The sequence below is a fragment of the Polypterus senegalus genome, chromosome 13 (genome assembly GCF_016835505.1).
Source record: "Polypterus senegalus isolate Bchr_013 chromosome 13, ASM1683550v1, whole genome shotgun sequence".
NCBI classification, from domain to species: Eukaryota; Metazoa; Chordata; class Cladistia; order Polypteriformes; family Polypteridae; genus Polypterus; species Polypterus senegalus.
The window spans coordinates 88,151,668-88,173,160 of record NC_053166.1 but is presented as its reverse complement, the minus strand read 5'-3'; the positions used below and the strand labels follow the sequence as shown (position 1 = coordinate 88,173,160).

The 21,493-nt window shown below is 41.3% G+C and overlaps 1 protein-coding gene across 1 annotated transcript in view; it reads left to right on the top strand.

The window, feature by feature from the left end:
* The window catches only part of aldh16a1 (aldehyde dehydrogenase 16 family, member A1), a 109,062-nt gene that overhangs the window by 11,148 nt on the left and 76,421 nt on the right, over positions 1 to 21,493 (top strand). The window contains exons 2-4 of the mRNA XM_039773826.1: positions 7,899 to 8,001; positions 9,923 to 10,049; positions 19,629 to 19,807. Coding sequence (XP_039629760.1) covers positions 7,899 to 8,001; positions 9,923 to 10,049; positions 19,629 to 19,807 — 409 coding nt within the window. The remainder of the gene's footprint in view (positions 1 to 7,898; positions 8,002 to 9,922; positions 10,050 to 19,628; positions 19,808 to 21,493) is intronic.

The window sequence follows — 21,493 nt, the reverse complement described above, 5'->3', positions numbered from 1 at the left end:
AGGCGAAGGGAAGGACAAGATGTGGTAGAAAAAAGTGTACAAGCAATAGGGATAACCGCACTCTGGAGAGGATTGTGAAACAAAACCCATTCAAAACTGTGGGGGAGATTCACAAAGAGTGGACTGCAGCTGAAGTCAGTGCTTCAAGAACCACCACGCACAGACGTATGCAAGACATGGGTTTCAGCTGTCGCATTCCTGGTGTCAAGCCCCTCTTGCACAAGAGACAGCATCAGAAGCATCTCGCCTGGGCTATAGACAAAACTGCTGCTGAGTGGTCCAAAGTTATGTTCTCTGATGAAAGTAAATTTTGCATTTCCTTTGGAAATCAAGGTCCCAGAGTCTGGAGGAAGAGAGGAGAGGCACAGAATCCACGTTGCTTGAGGTCCAGTGTAAAGTTTCCACAGTCAGTGATGGTTTGGGGTGCCATGTCATCTGCGGGTGTTGGTCCATTGTGTTTTCTGAGGTCCAAGGTCAACGCAGCCGTCTACCAGGAAGTTTTAGAGCACTTCATGCTTCCTGCTGCTGACAAACTTTATGGAGATGCAGATTTCATTTTCCAACAGGACCTGGCACCTGCACACAGTGCCAAAACTACCAGTACCTGGTTTAAGGACTATGGTATCCCTGTTCTTGATTGGCCAGCAAACTCGCCTGACCTTAACCCCATAGAAAATCTATGGGGTATTGTGAAGAGGAAGATGCAATACGCCAGACCCAACAATTCAGAGCTGAAGGCCACTATCAGAGCAACATGGGCTCTCAAACCACCTGAGCAGTGCCACAGACTGATCGACTCCATGCCACACCGCATTGCTGCAGTAATCCAGGCCAAAGGAGCCCCAACTAAATATTGAGTGCTGTACATGCTCATACTTTTCATGTTCATACCTTTCAGTTGGCCAACATTTCTAAAAATCCTTTTTGCATTGGTCTTAATTGATATTCTAATTTTCCGAGATACTGAATTTGGGACTTTCATTAGTTGTCAGTTATAATCATCAAAATTAAAAGAAATACATCAGTCTGTGTGTAATGAATGAATCTAATATACAAGTTTCACTTTTTGAATGGAATTACTGAAGTAAATTAACTTTGTCATGATATTCTAATTTTATGACCGGCACCTGTACTGACATACATGAAAGTGCTGAACCTGAAACTACAAGGGAAAGATCAATTTGTGCATGAAATGTATACAAATGTGAAAGCCTTCAAAGCCAAACTGACTTGATTCTCAAGACAAATTTCAAACAACACATTTGCTCATCTCCCCACACTAGTGACGCTGAAAGAGGCCCCTCAACATGTGAAGAAATGTAGCAATTCACTGGATGATCTGCATGGCGAATTCTGCAGTTGATTCTTTGATTTTGAAAAACTTGACACGTCACTTCAGCTGGTGTCCTGTCCCTTGTCAGTGGATCCTGTCTGTGGTGCCACAGGAGTTGCGAATGGAATTGATAGACCTTCAGTGTGACTCTGTCTTAAAGGACAAGTTTAACTCGCCGAAACAGGATAAGTTTTATGCATTTCTAAACGAAGCAATGTTTCCAAACATCCGGAAAATGGCACAGAAGATGCTGGTGGTGTTTGGCTCTACCTACGTGTGTGAACACATGTTCAGTGTGATGAACATCAACAAAGCACACTACAGACACCAGTTAACTGACAAACACCTGAGATCTGTCCTGAGAATTGCCACAACTAAACTGACACCAAGCTTAGATATGCTGGCAAGTAAGGGTGATCAACAACACTGTTCCCATTGAAACTGAATATCGCAGGCAGTTAATCCTTACCTTTTAGGTAATAAATGTAACATTTATTTTGGTTTCTTTGTTACTTGACTGGCCCGCCTGCCAAATTTTAAAACCCAATGTGGCCCTTGAGCCAGAAAGTAGCAGTGGGACATTCCCAGAACGTGTAGAATTTCGAGATTTTGATAAATCCTTACGTTTCAGACCTCCCTGAGTCAGAAGATAACCATTTTTGGAATTATGTCTGTGTGTGTATGTAAACACGATAACTTGAGTATGCTTTCATTTAGGTTAACCAAATTTGTTTCTGTACATATCCAGGACAGAGGGAAAAGTGGAAGGTTTAACTATAAGGAGATTGGACATATGACATACAGTATACCCGATGGAGGGCTTAACACTAGAATTACCAGAGCCTACGAAAAAACTTGTAAATCCGTCCCACCTTAAATCGCTTCTTAAAACCATTCTCACCTCTCTGCCAGCGTCTTTTGTTAATCTAAATGTGCTGATAAAAGAAAAGCTGCAAGTAGCTGGCTATTCCATCCCCCCACCGACTTAGAACGTGCACAAACTTCTCCCAGCTTATGCCTTGATTGATTTTCTGGGAGTGAAGTGGAGTTTTAGAGTAGAAATAATAGATTGTTGTTTGGAAAACACGCATTTCATGTCTGTTCCGTTTCTACAGTAATCTATGTAAACACATTGTTAAAACAGAAACGTTTTTTATATTCTAGTAGTAGATGACAAAATGTAGGCATAAACTATATAATGTATGAAGTCTGAAGTCCAAATATCAAAGAAATATTTTCACAGAAGGTACAAATCTAACACAATTGCGCTTTTATTCAAAAATATAACTGCAGAAACAAAAAGCCGCCTTAACATGCGATATTGACACCCGTTTATTATGACTGCCTCCGTGGCGCAATAGAATCAGTTCCCGCCTGGGAATCAAAATGTCGCGAGTTCAATCCTGCACCACTCCGTTTTGATAAGTAAACTGCTCTTAGTCTTACTATTTTAGAATAAAAACATACATTTGATTTCAGTCTGTAACAGCCGGTGTAATTTATAATACTTGTAAAGGTTAGCTTTTTTATTTTTATTTTTTAATATTGTATTTCTCTCTATGCTATGGAGACTAAGAGCAGTTTACTTCTCAAAACGGAATGATGAGAGATACTACATATTTTTGACAATAAACTTGATTTGACATGGGGCAGAGTACATTTCAAACGTACTGTATAATTTTATGCAGATCCATCCATCCATCCATCCATTCTCTTCCGCTTATCCGAGGTCGGGTCGCGGGGGCAGCAGCTTAAGCAGAGAGGCCCAGACTTCCCTCTCCCGGCCACTTCTTCCAGCTCTTCCGGAGAATCCCAAAGCGTTCCCAGGCCAGCCGGAGACATAGTCCCTCCAGCGTGTCCTGGGTCTTCCCCGGGCCTCCTCCCGTTGGACGTGCCCGGAACACCTCACCAGGGAGGCGTCCAGGAGGCATCCTGATCAGATGCCCGAGCCACCTCATCTGACTCCTCTCGATGCGGAGGAGCAGCGGCTCTACTCTGAGCCCCTCCCGGATGACTGAGCTTCTCACCCTATCTTTAAGGGAAAGCCCAGACACCCTGCGGAGGAAACTTATTTCAGCCGCTTGTATTCGCGATCTCGTTCTTTCGGTCACTACCCATAGCTAATGACCATAGGTGAGGGTAGGAAGGTAGATCGACTGGTAAATTGAGAGCTTTGCCTTACGGCTCAGCTCCTTTTTCACCACGACAGACCGATGCAGAGCCCGCATCACTGCGGATGCCGCCCCGATCCGCCTGTCGATCTCACGCTCCATTCTTCCCTCACTCGTGAACAAGACCCCGAGATACTTGAACTCCTCCACTTGGGGCAGGATCTCTCCCCCAACCCTGAGAGGGCACTCCACCCTTTTCCGCTGAGGACCATGCTCGGATTTGGAGGTGCTGATTCTCATCCCAGCCGCTTCACACTCAGCTGCGAACCGATCCAGAGAGAGCTGAAGATCACGGCCTGATGAAGCAAACAGGACAACATCATCTGCAAAAGCAGTGACCCAATCCTGAGTCCACCAAACCGACCCCTTCAACACCCTGGTTGCGCTTAGAAATTCTGTCCATAAAAGTTATGAACAGAATCGGTGACAAAGGGCAGCCCTGGCGGAGTCCAACTCTCACTGGAAACGGGCTCGACTTACTGCCGCAATGCGGACCAAGCTCTGACACCGTTGTACAGAGACCAACAGCTCTTATCAGGGGTCCGTACCCCATACTCCCGAGCACCCCCACAGGATTCCCCGAGGGACACGGTCAATGCCTTTCCAAGTCCACAAAACACATGTAGACCGGTCGGGCAAACTCCCATGCACCCTCCAGGACTCTGCTAAGGGTGAAGAGCTGGTCCACTGTTCCGCGACCAGGACTAAAACCACACTGTTCCTCCTGAATCCGAGGTTCACTATCCGACGGACCCTCCTCTCCAGAACCCCGAATAGACTTTTCCAGGGAGGCTGAGGAGTGTGATCCCTCTATAGTTGGAACACACCCTCCGTCCCCTTTTAAAGAGGGGACCACCACCCCGGTCTGCCAATCCAGAGGCACTGTCCCGATGTCCATGCGATGTTGCAGAGACGTCAACCAAGACAGTCCTACAACATCCAGAGCCTTAAGGAACTCCGGCGATCTCATCCACCCCGGGCCCTGCCACCAAGGAGTTTTTGACCACCTCGGTGACTTCAGTCCCAGAGATGGGAGAGCCCACCTCAGAGTCCCCAGGCTCTGCTTCCTCATTGGAAGGCATGTTAGTGGGATTGAGGAGGTCTTCAAGTACTCCTCCCACCGACCCACAACGCCCGAAGTCGAGGTCAGCAGCGCACCATCCCCACCATATACGGTGTTGACACTGCACTGCTTCCCTCCTGAGACGCCGGACGGTGGACCAGAATCTCCTCGAAGCCGTCCAAAGTCGCTCTCCATGGCCTCTCCAAACTCCTCCCATGCCCGAAGTTTTGCCTCAGCAACAACCGGCTGCGTTCGCTTGGCCTGCCGGTACCTATCAGCTGCCTCCAGAGACCCACAGGACAAAAAGTCCTATAGGACTCCTTCTTCAGCTTGACGGCATCCCTCACGCCGGTGTCCACCAACGGGTTCGGGATTGCCGCCACGACAGGCACCACCACCTTGCGGCCACAGCTCCGTCAGCCGCCTCAACAATAGAGGCACGGAACATGGCCCATTCGACTCAATGTCCCCACCTCCCTCGGGGCGGGTTGAAGTTCTGCCGGAGGTGGGAGTTGAAGCTACTTCTGACAGGGGACTCTGCCAGCCGCTCCCAGCAGACCCTCACAACACGCTTGGGCCTACCAGGTCTGACCGCATCTTCCCCACCATCGAAGCCAACTCACCACCAGGTGGTGATCAGTTGACAGCTCCGCCCCTCTTCACCCGAGTGTCCAAGACATATGGCCGCAAGTCCACGACACGACCACAAAGTCGATCATCGACCTGAGGCCTAGGGTGTCCTGGTGCCAAGTGCACATATGAACACCCTTATGCTTGAACATGGTGTTCGTTATGGACAATCCGTGACGAGCACAGAAGTCCAATAACAAAACACCGCCGGGTTCAGATCGGGGCCATTCCTCCCAATCACGCCCTTCCAGGTCTCACTGTCATTGCCCACGTGAGCATTGAAGTCTCCCAGCAAAACGAGGGAATCCCCAGAAGGTATGCCCTCTAGCAACCCCTCCAGAGACTCCAAAAAGGGTGGATACTCCAAACTGCTGTTCGCGCATACGCACAAACAACAGTCAGGACCCTTCCCCACCCGGCGGAGGGAGGCCACCCTCTCGCCCACCGGGTAAACCCCAATGCACAGGCTCCAGTGGGGGCAATAAGTATGCCCACACCTGCTCGGCGCCTCTCACCGGGCAACTCCAGAGTGGTAGAGAGTCCAGCCCCTCTCAAGGAGATTGGTTCCAGAGTCCAAGCTGTGCGTCGAGGTGAGTCCGACTATATCTAGCCGGAACCTCTCGACCTCGCGCACTAGCTCAGGCTCCTTCCCCTTCAGAGAGGTGACATTCCACGTCCCAAGAGCCAGTTTCTGTAGCCGAGGATCAGACCGCCAAGGTCCCGCCTCGCCACCACCCAACTCACACTGCACCCAACCTCCTTGGCCCCTCCCATAGGTGGTGAGCCCATGGGGAGGAGGACCCACGTTACCTCTTCGGGCTGTGCCCGGCCGAGCCCCATGGGTGCAGGCCCGCCACCAGGCGCCGCCATCGAGCCCCACCTCCAGGCCTGGCTCCAGAGGGGGCCGGTGACCGCGTCCGGGCAAGGGAAAACGTTGTCCGCAGTTTTTATTTTTCATTGGAGGTTTATTGAACCGCTCTTTGTCTTTTATGCAGATCCTTTTTTTTTTTTTCCCCTTTGTGTGTGGGTTTTTTAAAATATGACGTTAAGATAATTTTAGTTTAGTAATTATGTTGTTAGTTTAGCAGTTGACATATTGTAACATGCAATTCATTTCAAAGTTCCACACAAGAAGGTTGTTAATTTTTTTTCCCCTCTTGTAACATCTATTTCGGTTAACAAAGCACCAGTTTGCATCTGCATATATTCTTAATACACATGCATTATATAAACTGTAGTAGGATAACTTTGAAATTTATATAGGCAAATATCCGGTGTTGGGTGTATTTTAGGGTGATTTTGAACGTCGGTATAGTCTGGCAACCCAAAGTCTAATGGTAACCCCTTTGTCTAGGAGATGATAGAGTAGGGGTGCTCACCAGGCAACATGAGTAGTACTTTTTATAAATTATATGGCAATGATAGTAGAGCTGTAACAAATACATGATTAATCATTTCTTTAAACTCAAAAGTTAAAATACTTGAAACAAAAATGCAAATTAGATTTATCTATAACATTATTTTTGATTATTCTGAACTGGGAGACCTGCAGCATCCTCATTGTGAGCCATTTCATAAAATTGTGTATTTAAGAGTTATTGTAGTGACACTTCCTCATAGTGGCATTTAGTTATAGTTTTGTGTTTGTGAGAACAGAGCATCAGTAGAACAACAAAGTGTTCAAAGGAGGGTAAATGTTTAGATTTTAAACTGGATTCAAAAATACATAAATGGAAATTATGTGAGTAATTATGTGAGTGGACAACTGATTGACACACCATTTCCATAATTCATAGTTGCCAGAGGGTTGGAACATGTCCAACATGCAGAAACCAGCCTTAGACATACCCCTGGTCTATAGCAGACATCATATCAACATAGCAGTTGAACATAAAAGGAATTCCTCATGTTTCTTAGATTCCCAGGTTTTATTAAAGGTTACCGTTGGCATTTTGGAAGTCAGTTATATTTTAACAATCTTGGCACACATTTATTTACCCCAGAAGCTTATGTTCTTGAATGAAGTATTATATATAAATTTAAGTTTAAAAAAAAAAGTCTCCCCCGGCAGCCTACAGTGGCGGAATATCATTCCTCTAGGACAAACAAGAAGAAACATGAAACAAAAGCATTAAAATTACGCAGAGCTGAAAGGGCCAATTCTTATGTTGAGAATGCACACACATTGAAAAATGTCAGTTTAGAAAATGGCATGGCCATGTTTTTCAAATATATAGTTTATTAAAAATATTAAAATTATGAAAATCTTTTCCAGTTTTCAATTTTACTATTAAGTACATGAATTCTTTTCATTTTTTTCTATATTTGAATATTTTATAACATTGTCTGATAGAATAGATGAGCATGAAAATATTAGCTTCAGTCATCTTACTTAGCCACAAACTAAAATGTGTTGATCCAACTAGTTCCATGCAACAAACAAGTTAACTATCACAGTGTATTTAGAAAAATATGTTGGTGTAAGGGTCTTGCTTCATATTCCTTTTCTGAAATGCAGGTTAAACTGAGTGTAGGTCAAGATGGTTGATTTCACAGATTATGCCTGTCAGACTCAAGAACAGCACTATATAATTTTCCTTATTTATGATTTGAACACACATCTTTTGGGGTCATGACATCTGCTTTTATTTCCACTACTTAAGAAGATGTTTGTTTTATATTGTGATGGATTACTCCCTAGGCTTGGTTGGAGAAACATGGACGAAGTTTTGGTCACTTTATTGATGGGATTTGGGTAAAACCTGAAGGGAGAAAGACATATACTACAACTAACCCAGCCAATGGTATGTAGCATCACTGTTTTTTTTTTTTTTGGCTTATCTTTTGCAGCTTGTTTTGTTTATATGTTAATATACAATGGTGTGAAAAACTATTTGCCCCCTTCCTGATTTCTTATTCTTTTGCATGTTTGTCAAACAAAATGTTTCTGACCATCAAACACATTTAACCATTAGTCAAATATAACACAAGTAAACACAAAATGCAGTTTTTAAATGATGGTTTTTATTATTTAGGGAGGAAAAAAAAATCCAAACCTATACGCCCTGTGTGAAAAAGTAATTGCCCCCTGAACCTAATAACTGGTTGGGCCACCCTTAGCAGCAATAACTGCAATCAAGTGTTTGCGATAACTTGCAATGAGTCTTTTACAGCGCTCTGGAGGAATTTTGGCCCACTCATCTTTGCAGAATTGTTGTAATTCAGCTTTATTTGAGTGTTTTCTTGCATGAACTGTCTTTTTAAGGTCATGCCATAGCATCTCAATTGGATTCAGGTCAGGACTTTGACTAGGCCACTCCAAAGTCTTCATTTTGTTTTTCTTCAGCTATTCAGAGGTGGATTTGCTGGTGTGTTTTGGGTCATTGTCCTGTTGCAGCACCCAAGACCGCTTCAGCTTGAGTTGACGAACAGATGGCCGGACATTCTCCTTCAGGATTTTTTGGTAGACAGTAGAATTCATGGTTCCATCTATCACAGCAAACCTTCGAGGTCCTGAAGCAGCAAAACCACCCTAGACCATCACACTACCACCACCATATTTTACTGTTGGTATGATGTTCTTTTTCTGAAATGCTGTGTTCCTTTTACGCCAGATGTAACGGGACATTTGCTTTCCAAAAAGTTCAACTTTTGTCTCATCAGTCCACAAGGTATTTTCCCAAAAGTCTTGGCAATCATTGAGATGTTTCTTAGCAAAATTGAGACGAGCCCTAATGTTCTTTTTGCTTAACAGTGGTTTGCGTCTTGGAAATCTGCCATGCAGGCCGTTTTGCCCAGTCTCTTTCTTATGGTGGAGTCGTGAACACTGACCTTAATTGAGGCAAGTGAGGCCTGCAGTTCTTTAGATGTTGTCCTGGGGTCTTTTGTGACCTCTCGGAGAGTCGTCTCTGCACTCTTGGGGTAATTTTGGTCAGCCGGCCACTCCTGGGAAGGTTCACCACTGTTCCATGTTTTTGCCATTTGTGGATCTTGGCATGATGTCTAGCTTTTGAGGTGCTTTTGGTCTACTTCTCTGTGTCAGGCAGCTCCTATTTAAGTGATTTCTTGATTGAAACAGGTGTGGCAGTAATCAGGCCTGGGGGTGGCTACGGAAATTGAACTCAGGTGTGATACACCACAGTTAGGTTATTTTTTAACAAGGGGCAATTCCTTTTTCACACAGGGCCATGTAGGTTTGGATTTTTTTTCTCCCTAAATAATAAAACTATCATTTAAAAACTGCATTTTGTGTTTACTTGTGTTATATTTGACTAATGGTTAAATGTGTTTGATGATCAGAAACATTTTGTGTGAAAAACATGCAAAAGAATAAGAAATCAGGAAGGGGGCAAATAGTTTTTCACACCACTGTATGCAAATGCTTACAAATTTGTTTTTCCTTTTGCTATTTCTTTTTCTTGAGACAGTGTGGAGAATAAAATATAAATAAAATTTAGAAATACATTTCTAAAATTTAAATAAAATTTGTATTTCATTGTAGATTAAAAGTTTTAATTCTTCCAGTTTTCCTCTGCTATGTTTCCAATAAAAGTCAAAGAGTCTGAAACATGTCTTTACCATCACAGTAAGCAATACATCTCTTCAGTATATTGGGGTTCTGTCTAAGTTGGTTGTAAGTTTTTAGTATGTTGCAGGAGCTGTTTTTAATAGCGAATTGCTGAAGCTATATGTTATTTTATGCCAATGATTTCAACTGCATTTCAGGAGAAGCTTTGGCTTGCACACTTCAAGGAGAGTTAGATGATGTCAATCAAGCTGTGACCGCAGCTCGCAAGGCCTTTAAGTGCTGGAGCACACTGTCATGCCATGTTCGGGCACGGCACCTATACAAGTAAGTTTAGGGTTTTAAGATTCTCAAATGCAGATGTCTGTATACATTTTGAATAGAGGATTATTATTATTTTGTTGTCTGTCTTTCTTCTCTTTCCATAGCGGTGGTGGTGCTTTGGAGAATTGATAAATTCACAGAATTCTTCCCGCTGGGCTATGGTATGAGAAGTTATAGTCATTAGGAACTAGTGGTCTCAGTAGTGAATGACAGCATTGGACAATCATACTATTCAAATGCTTTTATGTGTCATAGTATATGTTGGAATGCTAAATTCTGTTAACTTGATTTATCGTATATTAGCTTAGTTTGTTTTCTAATTTTGAAGTATGGAAAATAATTTACACAAATGACTGTAAAACTGGGAACTCTGCATCAGTTATCAACCAAAGCATTGGAATTGCTATAATTTGGACTCTAATTATTTTAATGCAGTTTTTACAATCATTTTTATATGAACTAGCACACATTTTGGAGATTTTTTGAGGTGCAGAACTCAGTTGTTTAATTTTTTTTTTTTGTGCTGTTTCAGTTGCCATTTTGGACACCCATTTGAGATTATAGAGCTTCAGACTGCAACTAAAATGCTCACAAATGCAACCGAAAATACGTAGGCTTTGCCAATTATTATTTCCATTTAGTTCACCAATGGTAAATGAAAACATTGAGACTTGTACACTTATTAAACTGTAATAGATGCAAAAGGCAGTTTTTTTTGTTTGTTTTTTTTTTTTGTTGAGCAGATGTGCTGTGAACACAAGTGTCAGTATGGTAGGAGATTCCTGCTTGGAGAGTTGTGAACTGTATTCTACAAAAGTCTCGTTTATACTTGATGTGTCCACATTGGGTGCAAGAGCTGTACGGAGACATACATTATCCTAAATGTGCGGCATGGCTGATCCGGCAGCCGTGTATCTGAATTTCAAGCTTGTTAAGCTTGTGCCATAATGATGAACGTGCTGAATATGCAACAGGTCGAACAATAAACTTATTATCAGCTGTTTCTTTAGTCGTTTTTTTCCGTGTGCACTATACGTTCTTTTACCAATAAATTCTTCAGTGGGAGCTCTTCAACAAAGAAACATGGAAAAACAGATTTAGTAAAATATAGTAATAATTATAATTAATAATTCAGTATTTGACACCCAATAATTCTGTCCAAAATTATTGAAATAAATTTACTAATGCACTTTCATGCCTTGCTCTTAAATATTTACTCAGGTAGTTTTTTCTCTGGGGAAAGAAATAATTTTCCACAGGAAAGTGTTTAAGTTCTTTTTTAAAAAAAATGCCTTGCCTGTCATTTAATGTGCCTCTCCATCCCATTCACTCGAGGAGATACTCATTTTTTTTGTCATTTTAATGCTCTTCTGTTTACAGAATGAAAATTGGACAGCTAAAGTTGAGCTAAACCTATTTAAACTAACTCTAGCAAGTCTTTTTTCACCTTTTTCTCTACTTTGCCCTTTTATCCTATCCACTGGAAGGGACACTTATTTCCCCAGCTGGAGCAGAACTGTAGAAATGCGTGCTCCCTGTCTGCTTCTTACAAAATGAACCCTTGACAGCTGAAATTCTTCAAAATGTACTTTAAAGGCTTTAGAAAGTCTGATATTAAATCACTTTCATTTCTAGTCTGGCCTTCAGTCCCATCCATTGGAGGACACTCATTTCCACGCTGGAGCAGAGCTGTAGAAATGTGTGCCCCCTACCTGCATTATGAATACTGGAATTATAAAATGTATAAAGCTGTTGCTTCAGTTTTGATTATTTTGGGATTTGATTGGAAAAACAAATTTCTGAAGTATGATTCAATAGACTTGTTGCTGAAATTTGTGAGTCATCTAACACTCCTTGTTAAAGGACAATTATGAAAAATAAGATGTATTTCTGAAATGTAAGTGGCTCCTGTTGGTGAAGAAATGCACCAATGATTTGTTAGATGAACTGAGCTTTATCAGAGAGGCAAATGTAATGGAATTATATTTAAAAAATATGTATGCAGGATACCTTGGTTTTTTTTTTTTTCTCAATTCTTCCCTGAGATTGGTTAACTATATATGTTCTTTTTCCATAACACAAAGTTTAGCATTGGATGCTGTCTCTGTAAATGTTCTGCTTTAAACTCGTATGTTTTTCTTTAACACTAGAATTACCAGAGCCTATGATAAAACTCGTAGATCCGGCCCACCTTAAATCCGCTTGCACCTCTCTGCCAGTGTCTTTTGTTCTGTAAATGTGCCGCAGAACGTGCACAGAGTTCTCCCAGCTCATGCTTTGATTATCTGGTTGTGAAGTGCTGGAGTTTTAGAGTGGAAATAATAGATCGTTATTTGGAACACATGCATTTCATATGTGTTCCGTTTTTACAATAATCTTTGTAAACACATTTTTAAAACAGAAATGTTTTTCATATATTAGTAGTAAATGACAAAATGTAGGTGTAAACTATATAATGTATGAAGCCTGAAGTCCGAAGATCAAATGAACACTTTCACAAAAGGTTCAAGGAAAAGACAACAGCTTCCGTGGCATTGCAGTAAGATTTGCTGACTTGTAATCAAGAGTCTCCGGTTCGATCCCAACTGTCTCCTATATTTGCCGTTTTCAGTAGTGAGCGGCTCTTACTGTTAATATTATACAGTACACACATACACTTGGTTTGTGTCTGTAACAGACGTACATTTATAGGACTTGTAAAAGTTACTGTTTTTTTTTCCCTTTTATTCTCTCAGTCATGATCACGATACATACTACCGTCCTAGGGATCTGACACTGTTAGTTTTTATTTGAAACTGGGAATAACTGTGTAGATGTGAGTGGTGTTTTGAGGCAGTGGAACTGGACATTCTCTAATCTGGAGGAATAAAAGCTGTCACACAAACGCTGGCGAATCTGCTGCCTTCGTATCTCACCGTCACTTGATTTTTTTTTTTCTTCTGTTTTTTTAAGTGTTCCTGCTCACGCTGAATTAGTGTGCGCCTTACGGTGCATGATGTCAAAAAAAAAATAACGGAGACATAGGTATATATGAGATTTGGAATTTTGTACTCCAGAACATGCAGTGGAAAGAATAGTACAGAGAGGTCAGTTCAGCACTATATGCAATCATCAAATTCAAATGCACATAGTTCATACACACGCAAGGACCGTCCTTCCTACATTTATGACGTGTGTGCCTGTTGCAATTGAGCATAGAGAGAAGTGTGTGAAACAAATCCCTGCAAAGGGCAAGCACACACATGCACACACCAGGGACAATTTAGGATGCATATCTTTGGACTGTGGGAGGAAACCAGAGCACCTGGAGTTAAGCCCATGCAGACATGGAGTAGAACATGCATACTCCATGCAGGGAGGACCCTGGAAGTGAACCCAGGTCTCCTTACTGCGAGGTAGCAATACTACCACTGGGCCACCATGCTGCCCTCCTGCCTGGGTGGTCTTTCATATTACCCTAGTTGTGTTACCCGGCTTCACCCGGGAAATTTCGTAAGACAGTAGGTGTCCATTATAGTGATATAGTGCCATTGGTTAATCAAGTGTATCAGAAGTACTATGTAACTCACTAAGTGCTATTCTGTATACTTTTTTTTTTTTTGTTTTAACAACGGGCTAATATTATTGGTCAGCGATGTGTTGTGGTGGTTAAGGCTTTGGACACCGAAGACATCAGAATATGAGGTTGTGTGCTGAAATCCTGCTACTGACAATGACTGCCATGAGGAAGACATTTCATCTGCCAGTAATAATAAGTAATATTAGTAATGATAGTATTATTAGGTCACTGGGGCTGCTTACTGTTGAACAAGCAATACACCAGGGGTGTCGAACTCTGGGCCTGGAGGGCCACAATGGCTGAAGGTTTTCATTCCTACCCTTTTCCTAATCAGTGACCAGTTTTTACTGCTAATTAACTTTTTTCCCTTCATTTTAATAGCCCTGTTTTTAAGGATTCAGTCCTCTGAATTTATTCCTTTCTTCATTAAATGACAGCCAAACAGAAATGAGATGTGAAACGAGACGACAGATGACCAGCTAAACTGTGTTTTCAAACTCCAACCAATCTCTTAATCAGAAGCCGATTCTTGCTGTTAATTAAACCCATTATTTAATTCCATGGATTGTTGCTGCTCTCATTCTGCCACAGAAGACATTTCCAAAACTGTTGATTTTTCTGTTTTTTCTAAGAACACCATCAAAATGTTTTGGTGACCTGAGAGATCAACCTTACAGAGACCATCAATTTCTTTATTTTCAGGTATTATGTGATGGGCACAGATGAGCTGGTCACGTGGCGGCTCGTTTTGTGTCTCATTATTGTTTGGCTGCTAATTAAGGAAAAAGAGACAACTAATGGGCCTGAGTCAAGTTAATTCAAACTAAGTCAAAAGAAGTTAATCAACAGCAAAAACTGGTCATTATTGAAGAAGATGGTTAGAATGAAAACCTGCAGCCACTGCGGCCCACCAGGACTGGAGTTTGACACCCGTGCAATACACAATTGTCCATGAGTAAGGCATCCCTGCATTTAATCAGTTCTTGCTCTTTTTTTTTTTTTGCTTTTCTAAGTTACTTAGCTTTTGTTGATGGTCATTGCAGAACACGGTTTTAAAGGAAAGCATTGAATATATATTTTTATTATTTGTTTATGCAATTTACTCAAATGCAGAATTTATTTTTGTGTTTATCAGCTGTATGTATCTGCCTCCTTTAACATTTGCAGATGGGAATATATATGCAAAGTAGTGCTTGAAATGAATATACATAAATACCAGAACCCTATGTGTAACACTAATGTATTAAAGTGAAGAGCTTTGAGCGTGGCTTCCCGATTAGAAATTCTAGCGCGCCTATCGAAGACCAATGTTCCTTCCTTGGAATTTGCAGTACAGTGACTGAAGAGTTGGCGGTTCTCCCATAATGTTTTAAGCACTGGGAGTTAGAGGGGAGGTCGGTTTTCAGTGCAATGACCCGGGGATGGGGGTGGTCAAAGTGGTACGGATAACCAAGATCAGAGGTGACATGCATCTAAGAGTGTTGGTGGTCAACAACAAAAAAAGTGCTCGTTAACAAGACATCTCAAGAGAGAAGGAGGTGTGTCCAGGTTTCCAAAAAAGTCAGCCTTATTGTTTTGAAGACAGGAACAATCAAAAACATTTTCGAACAGGAGGTATCAATTCATCGCACACAAACACAGCAAACTAGCAGTGGCGCTGATGACATCCTGCATTAGCTGTCTTCCTCAGGTTAAAAGATCAGATAGCATTCCTCGAAGAGAAGATAGAAAAGTGACCTCAAGGCCAGATCAGCATCCAATTTTAAATGTTCCCTGCATCAGCCATCAGGCAATAAACATGTTTTGTGGTGAGCCTGCAAACTTATAACTGACCTGGCAGCAGACAATCAATCTGTTTTAACAGAGTTTTTAGCGCAGAGCACCGTTGGGGTGGGGGGGGTGCCAGGTTCTCACTATATATATATTTTATATGGAAAAATATAAAAAAAATACAATTTAAATGCATTGTACTCCATAAATACTGATTATTTTTACACAAAAATCTATCCTCTATTATTTCCTCAAGAACAGTTCAATCACTCTGATGTACAGGTTATCTGTGTGTTTCAGTTCCAACAATAAGTCCTTTTTAGTCGCCATGGAGGCCAAAGTTCAAGTCTGTTCAGTCATTTTTCTGGAATAAATTTTAATTTGCCTTAGGTCTGAGAATGTCCACTCGACAGAAGTACTGGACACAGGGATAGTCACTGCCAAACATGCCAATGTGTACAGCTATCCCATGCTCTCACTTAGATTTTTCTGCTGACGGAAATTAAGGAGATCAGTGAGACATTTCCCTTCAAAATCAGTCAGTTTTTTGTTTTTAGCCGGGACAGATTGAATAGTGTTCTGTGATTCAGCGTTAAGCTAAAGAAGGCTGTGTGTGGGAATTTTTTCCAGTATTTTTGAAATTGCTGGGGGTCGAGGAGGAAGAGAAACATACCTTTTTCATGGTCTTGAAATCTATTCTATATCTGGCAAAGAATGTTGTCCAGAACATTGCTGTAGAGTTGGTGGTAGTATGCAAGCAGATTTCCTTGTGCTGGGCATCTCCATGTGCTCAGAGCACTTGAGATGCACACAGTGGCCTCATAGATCTAACCAAATCTCCCCCTCTCTCGCTCAGTGGTGTCACATAACTCCTACACCCGTGCTAGACAGAATTGTACATCCAATGTTTTGTTGAACGGCTATTTTAGGGCAGCTGTCTTCTCAAACACTGTACTGTAGTGCTCTTTCCTGGCACAAAACCATACTGTTGGTCACTAATCATCACCTTACTTCTTAACCTAGCTTACACTACTGTTTCCATAACTTTATCCTGTGGCTGATCAGTTTTATCCCTCTGATGTACAGTTCTGCACATCACACTTATTCTTAAAAAAAGGTACCAGTACAGTTCTCCACTCCTCAGGCATCCTCTCACTTTCCAAGGTTACATTAAACAGTCTGGTTAAAAACGCCATTGCCATCTCTCCTAAGCACCTACATGCTTCCACAAGTATGTCATCAGGACCAGCAGCCTTCCCATTCTTCATCCTCTTCATAGCAGACCTTACTTCCTCCTTGCTAATCTGTTGCACTTCCTTGTTCATTATCTCCACATCATCCAGCCTCTCTCTCTCTCTCTCTCTCTCTTCATTCATTAACCAGTCAAAGTACTCTTTACATCTGCTCAACACACTCTCCTTGCTTGTACGTATGTTTCCATGATTATCCTTTATCACCCTGATCTGCTGCTTATTTTTTCAAGGTCAGTCCCTCTGTCTAGTTGATTGATACTGGTCCTTTTCTTCCTCATTAGTGTCTATCCTTTCATACAACTCACCATATGCCATATCTTTACCCTTCACCGCCTCTCTCTTCACCTTATGCCTTGTTTCTTGTACTCCTGTCTACTTTCTTCATCTGTCTGATTATCCCACTTCTTCTTCACCAGCCTCTCCCTCTGTATACTCTTGTGTACTTCCCCATTCCACCACCAGGTTTCTTTGTCCTTTTTCCTCTGTCTAGATGTCACACCAAGCACCTTCTAGCTGTCTCTCTTACCACTTTTGCTATAGTTGCCCAGCTATCTGGTAACTCTCTTACATACTCTCTGAAATCCACCTCTGAAGTCCTCCTTTTTCAGCTTCAACTATGTGATCCTTGACTCTGTCCTTACTTGCCTCCTTTACTTGATCTCCAATGTCATCCTATAGACCACCACCCTATGTTACCTAACTATGCTTTCCCCCTGCCACCACTTTGCAGTCTTCAATCTTTCAGACTGAGCTTCCTGCATAGGATATAATCCACCTGTGTACATCTTCCTCCACTCTTGTAAGTCACCCTGTGATCCTCCCTTTTCTTAAAATATGCATTCAAAACAGCTATGTCCATCCTTTTTTCAAAATTCACTACCACCTGACCTTCATTCCTATTCTTTACACCATACCCTACCCATCACCTCCTCTGTTCCCTTCACCAACTTGTCTGTTGAAATCCGCTTCTATCACCTTTCTCTCTTCCTCGGGTGCTCTATCACTTCATCCACCTCACTCCAGAAACCTTCCTTCTCATCCATCGCACACACATCTTGCAGGGCATTTGCAATAAAAACATTCATCACCACACCTTCAATTTCCAGCTTCATAATCAACACTTTTTACCACCAAAACATTCTTGACATACTGTTCCTTCAGGATAACCCCTACCCCATTTCTCCTCCCATCTACATCATGGTAAAAAAAATTGAACATGCCTCTTATACACCTGTCCTTAACTCCCTCTCCATTTGGTCTGTTGCATGCCCAATATATAAATCAACCTTCCTTCTCGCAATCATACTGACTATCTTTCTCCCTTTAGTAGTCATACTGCCAAGAGTCAAAGTTTATACTCTCACTTCCACTCTCCTGCCTTCATATCTCCTCCTGCTTGTGGATGTGCCTTCCCCATCTTCATCTCCTTTGGCCAACACTAGCCCAATGTCCCCCAGCACCTTGTGGCTAGCAGTACGGATGATGGCCGTTGTTAACCTGTGCCTCGACTGATCTGGTATGGAAGTCAGTTTTTGTTGTCTGCATATTGTTCTGGCAAAATGTACACTGGATGCCCTTCCTGACGTAATCCCTCCCTATTTATCCTGGCTTTGGACCGACACTAAGAAACACACTAATGTTATAGAAGTGTTATAGAAAAATGAAAATTAGTAGACATTTTTTTTTATTTGTCAGTATTTATTAATATAATAACTATTCCATGCTGTGGTCACAAGGGGATATGTACAAATTATTAACAGCAGCACTGACCAAAATGGTGGACGGAAGACTGAAGAAGAGGTGGTGTTCTAAACAGGATAAACCAGATGTAGACATATTTGGCATCAGCAGTCAAGTATGAAATGAAAAGAGTTCAGTGAAGCTCAGAGGTTAGCAACTTCTCCATCAAGCTCCAGGGAGGGTTCCAGCCGCTGTGACAGTGAGTGTTAGCGTTATTTTGTTAGAAGCAAAATGGCAGAGAGAGGGTGCTGCTACCTGATTTACACTAGAAGTGGAGGTGAAAGTGGCAGGTTCAGATCCAAGATAAGGTGGACAGAATGTTTACTTTTAAACTTAATAGGCCTTTCACAAACTAGTCCATTATAATATAAATTCCCATCTATGGACTTTGAAGTAAGATCCCCTCCGTATGAAATAAATTGCATGTGTATCTGCTTGCTTTGGATGGGCGTGCTCCATTTCCCCCACCCCACTCTCCACTGCTCTCTGGAATTCTTTACATATTATGACAGATCGCATGCTGTGCTTTGGTTCTCAAGGGTTGGATTAGCCACAGAGGAAACACACTTTCAAACAGTTCAGAACGTTACCAATACGAGATCAGTTGCACTCAATATTGTACAAGTCATATATGGCTTTAAAGCTTGTACACTTACCCAGAATGTTGTTCTCTGGGCTGTGCAGACCCCCCATGGCTCTGCCTACAACTCGACTTTTATATAGCACTTCTGATACATGTGAGTAACTCATTTAAATATAACCATTGTCATGAGAAATTTTCCAGGTTAAGTTGGGTAACACAGCCAGTGGATAACAGATTTTGGGGAGAAGGAGTTGGAGTGAGGTGTGAAGAGGAGATGACATCATTGGTTATTTGGCATGTCTAGCCTGGGAGCAGAAGTAGAAATTTACCCTCTGCACTCTTAAACTGGTCCTCAAAGGATACTTGCGTGCTTGAAAACATTTGGAATGTTGTAAAAAGTGGAGAACCATTAGAAAAACCATGTGAATATGGGGAAGATGTGCCAACATCGAGACAGATAGTGACTGGGCCAAGAGTTGAGCCCTGCCTTTGAATTCATATTATTTTAAATCAACGTGCAAGTCTCCTTTGCATACTGTTAAGTCATATGTGTTAACACATGAACTTGGGAATATGGTTTCAAAGATGGTCTAGAAATATTTTTTTTTCATTTATGTAATTGTTTATCATTTTTAAGACTGAATAAAGGTTCTATTTCCCTCTGCTTCTTTTGTTAGCCTTGCTCGAACAATACAGAAACACCAACGACTTTTCAGTGTAATTGAGACATTGGATAATGGGAAGCCAATTCGTGAAAGTCGAGATTTTGATATACCTACAGTGGTGCGTCATGTGTATCATCATGCTGGATGGGCAGAGCTTCGGGACAGTGAATTGAATGGCTGGTCTCCTTTGGGTGAGTGAGCCCTTTTTTATGTATTGTTTATCTTGTAGTCATCCTCTTTCTACTGTGTTTTTTTTTTTTTTTAATTTTCATTTGCTATTGGAGAGCTGCACACATACCTTTTAATCTGAACTCTTATGAGAACAATATAAGAGAATGTTTATAATAAATAAAGTTGTTGCTCATCGTTTTCCTTGCCTGAACGGCTGACATCAGCAAACTTTTTTCCAGGTATGACTGTTTATCTTAGCAGACTGTTTTGTATTCAGGTTAAAATTATTTGAAACAGATAACTACTCAGTTTAATTTTTAAAAATGGTTTTCTGTATCCTCGTGTCTATTCATTTTATATATCCAACTAGTCCTGTTCAAGGTTTAAAGGGAGAAGAGTCTAATGTACTAATAAATTGTTTAGATTTGAAACTACAGTAAACCTCGGTAAAATGTCATATGGTAAACATGCACCACTGGCGACCTAGAAGTAAAGGCAGAAGTGACACACTCTGGGAATTTGAATCTGTGGTTCATCAGCAGAAAAGTGACACTCCTTTTGTTTCAGTGGGTGGTATAAGCCTTCACACATGTTATAGAGTAAAAATGCCCATTTTCCTAAGTATTAGTGATCAGTGCTCAGGGAATAGTGCCTTGTGATAATGTGAAGTTCATCCCAAAAAAAACTTTAACACTGTCCGTATAGCAAAAAGCCACCTATCTCTGATGGGACATTTTATTTATACTTCAGTAACTCTACTTTGACAATCATAATTCATACTTTACATCAAGAGTAAATAATCTTTTAAGTAGCTGCATGACAACCACTGTTCACAGATAAAGACACATAGTATTTGGTACATTTCACACTAAACATATTGCGTACGTAAGGAAAAATAACAGAATAGTTAAGGTGAGCAGATGAACAGTCTGAAATGACAATGTTGCAGGATTGGAATTAGTATGAGGGAGAACCTAAAAATCCCCATGAATCGGGCAATAGCACAGTAGCAGGGTTTAGTTATTAACTATGCCAATTGGTTTTGCATGCCTAAAGTCTTGTTAATCCATCTACTGAGTGATGCTGTGTATTTCTGACATTTACTAACTGTGCACGTGACTTGGGCAATTTTTTCCCAAAGCCAGAAAAAACTGGTCCGGTCATATCGAATATCAACACAGTGATGATGGGTGGGCGATATGACCAAAATTCTATATCACGGTATTTTTCTAAATGATCCCGGTTTCACGATATTCAACGGTATTTTTCCCATGCATGAGTGGATGTGAACCACATTTTCCACTGCAATTACTGGAGTAGACTGGCTAAGAATAACCTATTCTACTGTCATGTGAATTGTACATTGTACAAAAAAACATTTTAATGTGAACACAAGTATTAATACAGGTTTGCATGGCCCCATAAAGTGATAACTTTCAAGAGGGTGGCACTAATGAAGAGAATGAATCACATTGCATGACAGTTTCAGTCAAAATATAGAACCTTTTTATTGAACAAATTTTGCAAACAACTTAAACTGTAATTTTGACAACATATTTTCAAACATTCCAAAGAAGCATTTAGACTTAAAATATCCAGAGGTGCTTGTCAAAAGTTGTATTGCACTGAACATGTCTTGGAAAAGGAATAAATAGTAAATATTTTTTGTAAACCAACTACACTTTCTGTTAATGTTAACAATCTCT